At 42.1% G+C, this 4,345-nt stretch overlaps 1 protein-coding gene across 1 annotated transcript in view; it reads left to right on the top strand.

Annotated features, from left to right (window-relative positions):
- The first annotated feature begins 215 nt into the window (after nucleotides 1–215).
- Nucleotides 216–4,345, top strand: part of ENTPD6 (ectonucleoside triphosphate diphosphohydrolase 6 (putative)) — a 13,218-nt gene continuing 9,088 nt past the window's right edge. The window contains exons 1-4 of the mRNA XM_009997556.1: nucleotides 216–556; nucleotides 2,105–2,181; nucleotides 2,955–3,098; nucleotides 4,230–4,305. Of these exons, the coding sequence (XP_009995858.1) occupies nucleotides 298–556; nucleotides 2,105–2,181; nucleotides 2,955–3,098; nucleotides 4,230–4,305 (556 nt within the window). The 5' untranslated portion in view covers nucleotides 216–297. The remainder of the gene's footprint in view (nucleotides 557–2,104; nucleotides 2,182–2,954; nucleotides 3,099–4,229; nucleotides 4,306–4,345) is intronic.

Raw genomic sequence — 4,345 nt, forward strand, 5'->3', positions numbered from 1 at the left:
ACTCCATGTTTTTTTACCAGGCTGTTGATTGCAGTGATTTTCTCCTTACTTTGACTGTCATGCCCAACTTTCTTATCACGTATCTAAACCTACTAAGTTAAGTATTTAACTAACGCTCAAGTGAAGTTTGCTCCTGTAAGCCCCTTAGCAGGTAACATCATAGTCTCCTTGCAGCAGGTTTAGAAAATAAACCAAATCTTTTCTGTTGGATATAGGAGTGATGTGGGACCCACCTGTTCCGTGTGAAGGACATGAAAGGCAACATTTCATAAAGGGAAGAAACAAAACATCTGGTAGATGGAAGCCATGAAGATATCAAAGCGGTCCTTTGCTTTTGGGATTTTGGCATGCATAGCTATTTATGTTGCATACATAAAATGGCACTTGGACTCCAAACCAGCCATGGGAGCAACAGAAGGAGTTGCTGAACACAGGGGAGACAAACTGAACCGTCAGGCACCAACTGCAGATCTCTCAGTGTTTTATGGAATTATGTTTGATGCAGGAAGCACGGGAACTCGCATCCATATTTTTAAATTTACACAGCAGCCAAAAGGTATGTCCTACTCATTGCACAATAGATTAGTTCTTCCATAGCCTATGAACCAGATTATTGATGATTTTTTTCTAGGGATTACTTGAACAAATATGCCTCAGCTCTTTCTAGAGAGCCATCAGGAAGCAGATTGTGATTCAAGCATATGGGTTTGGATGAAATTATGAAAACAAGGATAAAAGACTGTGATGTTAAAATGGGAACTAAATACTGTATCTTTAGGTTGGTGCCTTGCAGAAGAGCAGTTTTTCATCACAAGCATTTTGGTTGGGAAAGACCTTTAAGATTATTGAGTCCCACCATAACTACCAACCATTAACCTAGCTCTACCAAGTCCCTGTTCCTTACAGTTAGCTCCTTCTCTCTGCATTGTCTGGTTGAGTGGATCCTAGGCTTCAGTGTTGGATTTAAATTGCTGTATGTTGTATTTGGACAGAAAGTACTGCTGCAAACTGGACAGAGGTTTACAAAAAAGCTTCAGTTTTCCTCTGGAGTCATAAGCTTCATTTGTTTAGGTGTTCTTTTCTGTTAGGTGTTGGTTTCTATATGGGAAAGAAGAAGAGTTGCAAGTGGTGAGACGTTGGAACAGGTTGCCCAGGGAGGTTGTGGTTGCCCTCACCCTGGAAGTGTTCAAGGCCAGGTTGGATGGAGCTCTGAGGAACCTGATCTAGTAGTGGGAGGTGTTCCTGCCCATGCAGGGGGGTGGAACTAGATGGTCTTTGAGGTCCTTTCTAATCCAAACATTCTATGAAAGAGCCCATGTGGATGCTGTTAGTAGGTGATCTGAGGATGTTTTTAAGGATTAGCGGTGTGACTAGCTTGTGGGAAGTACCCTAGGTTTGCAAAATGGGCTTAGCCACCACAGACATTAAACAACAGTCCATAGATTTCCTTCTTTCAGTGTATTCCTGAATCTTTGCTTTTTCCTTGCCTGCTTCTCTTTAAACACAACTTCAAAATATATTGCAGGAAACTTTATGAAGTGAAGTTGGACACAGAAGGAGGATGTTGTCAAGCTCGTGTTGTCTTTCCTGCAGTTATATTGGCAATTATATTGACAGTTGCCTGACAGTATAATTGCCTATGCTGCAGATTTCCATAATACACTAGGTCTGGCTCCCACTGCTGCCATTGAAAATGGTGGTAAAGCTTCCACTGAATTTTGCTGGAGTCAAGTTTAGCCAGAACAGAGCATGCTGAAATGTGGGGGTTTTGTTACCAGTGTAGTTTGGAAAGCTTCATGTCGCAGGTTCGAGGGCTCAGAGAGAACTCCCACCCATCTGGTGTTTGCGTGATGTGCATGACAAATATGTGCATAGTGGACATCAGCACCCTAAAAACAGTCATGACTGAAAAATGTTTTTTGTGAGAGCTATTTCCATAGCAAGGGCAGTATTTAAATGTTGGGTGGCTGTTGATAGTTCATTAGACAGAGACTTCAATTGATTCCCATTAGCATATAATGGTGTAATTTGTAAAATGGTTTTCTTTTTGTGTATGCAAAATTATGTGTACCATTTCTTGTTTTGGAATTTTGCTTTTGAACAGAGACTCCCAAATTAACCCATGAGACATTTAAAGCACTGAAGCCAGGTCTGTCTGCATATGCTGATGATGTTGAAAAGGTAATTTTGTTTCTGTTACTGTAGAAGTATGTGCCCCAAAACCTCCTGTACTTGTTATACCATGCAAATCAGATCTCACTGTGGTACAGTATGCTGAACAGTCTCAGTGTCTGCAAGTGACAGAAGCCCACAGTACAAGTTGGTCACCATACAGGGAAGCAAGGAACAGACACATCTAGTTCCACTCACTGATGTTGCTGATAAAGCACAGTGAATGTTTTTCCTGTGTCTGCCTTAGGAATTTCAATGCACTTGAGGAAATTGCAAAATTGCTGTGCTGAATTGGAGGAGAGCCTTCTCCAACAGTGACTGGAATTGGAATCTCAGGAAAATAGACTAAAAAAACAGGCCAAGTACTAAGTGACTTCTCTGCTATCTCCCTTGCCTTCTGGCTTGCCAGGATTTAGGGACTTCCTGAGTCAGATTTACACCCAGCTCATGATGATTCACTAGCTCCAAGATCCCTTTTTTTCCCCCAAGGATTTGTCATATTGCCACATTATCATTTTACATGTTATCTGTGTCACTGTCCAAAAAAGTGACTCTTCCTGTTTGTTCTTGACCTATTGCTAGATAATCCTCAATATATCTAGCAGGTCTCAAGCTGTAGGAGATGGTGAGTCCTCCACCTTCTCCTGACCCCTTGCGATATTCACTTGTTTCTGGTCCACATTTACAGCAAATCATACCTCTGATCACCCCTTTGCCCTTTCAAGAACATAAAATCTGAACAGTTTCTAAGATGCCTTTTGTTGTTCTTTCTCTGCTCACAGAGTGGCCAGGGAATAAAAGAGCTCCTGGAGGTGGCGAAGAAGGAAGTTCCTATGGAGCTGTGGAAGTTTACTCCTCTGGTCCTGAAAGCCACGGCTGGCCTACGGTTGCTGCCAGGAGAGAAAGCTCAGAAGTTGCTGAATAAGGTACTATTTCTCATCTTTTGATTTGCTTTCCAGACATTTTATAGCAAAATGTGGTCCCTTCTATGTAAAGTATGTACTCTTTTGTCTTCACGTACATGAGCCATTGCTATCATTGAGCCCCAAAAGCAGTGCAGGGCCACCTAATCTCAGATGGGTTTGAGGGCAAAAATGGCATGAGTACAAGCACAGAGAAATTATGACAGCTCCAAAATAAGTCTGGAGATGACACAAACAGAACAAGTGAAATGAGATACTTCTAGCAGTCACGACAGGCTTTATCTTACTGGGCAATTGTTGGTTTTGACCAGGATACTGCTATTTTGAGAAAAGCTCTCTGCTGTTTGATTGGTCATGTAACCAGCCTGTTGCTGCAAGGTTGCTCCTTTGTAGTAATTGGAAATTATGTACGTGGTATTTATAGGCATGTAAAATATGTTTAATATTTTAAAATACTATTAAAATTAACAAAATACATTCTAGACTAGAAAAATTTATTAACTGTGTGCTAAGTGTACTCTTTTTCTAACCAATAACGGGAAGAAAGAAATGTGGCGTGATGGAAAGCAGTGTCTGCATTGTGCTCTGCTGCCTGCAAGCTCCCCCATTCTTTTCCCACTGGATTTCAGATGGAACTGCTGCAGTTATTACTTTGGAGGACTCTGGAAACTTGCTTTGCTGCCTCATGTAGATGTAGTGAAGAGGACCTGTAACAGCCAGTGTGCTCCTATTGAATATGTCATTCCGTGGGTCATTCCTGAAAGCCAGGGTGTCCCATCCCCTGCCTCTCCTGTGGGGCACCGGTTGCAGCAAAGGAAATTGAGTTCCCTTCCCTATCCACATCCATCCCTTGTTAGTGGCATTTCTGAGCAGTTTTTGTGCTTGAAAACCCACACATCCATCCCTGTCTCTGCACCAAGCTGCAGAGCCACTGTGTAAGTCACTGACCTTTTCTAGCAGAGCACAGGCTGGTGCTTGTTGGACTTGAACTTGAAAGAAACTGGTTAGCAGAAGTCAGGATCTGGTCAAAGAAGAGAACCAGTTGTGTAAAACTGGAGTTTTTTTAAAAAAAACTACTTGCTTTCCAGCTGAAAAAAAAGATTTCTCTGAGTGTAGCTTTTATTTGAACTACAGGTGAAGGAGATTTTTCAGGCCTCCCCCTTCTTTGTGAGGGACAACTGCGTGTCCATAATGAATGGAACCGATGAAGGTAGGCTAACTTGTGGAGACTCTTTCTGCAGTCCTGGAGA

Source organism: Chaetura pelagica, unplaced genomic scaffold (genome assembly GCF_000747805.2).
Source record: "Chaetura pelagica isolate M959 unplaced genomic scaffold, ChaPel_1.0 scaffold505, whole genome shotgun sequence".
Taxonomy (NCBI): domain Eukaryota; kingdom Metazoa; phylum Chordata; class Aves; order Apodiformes; family Apodidae; genus Chaetura; species Chaetura pelagica.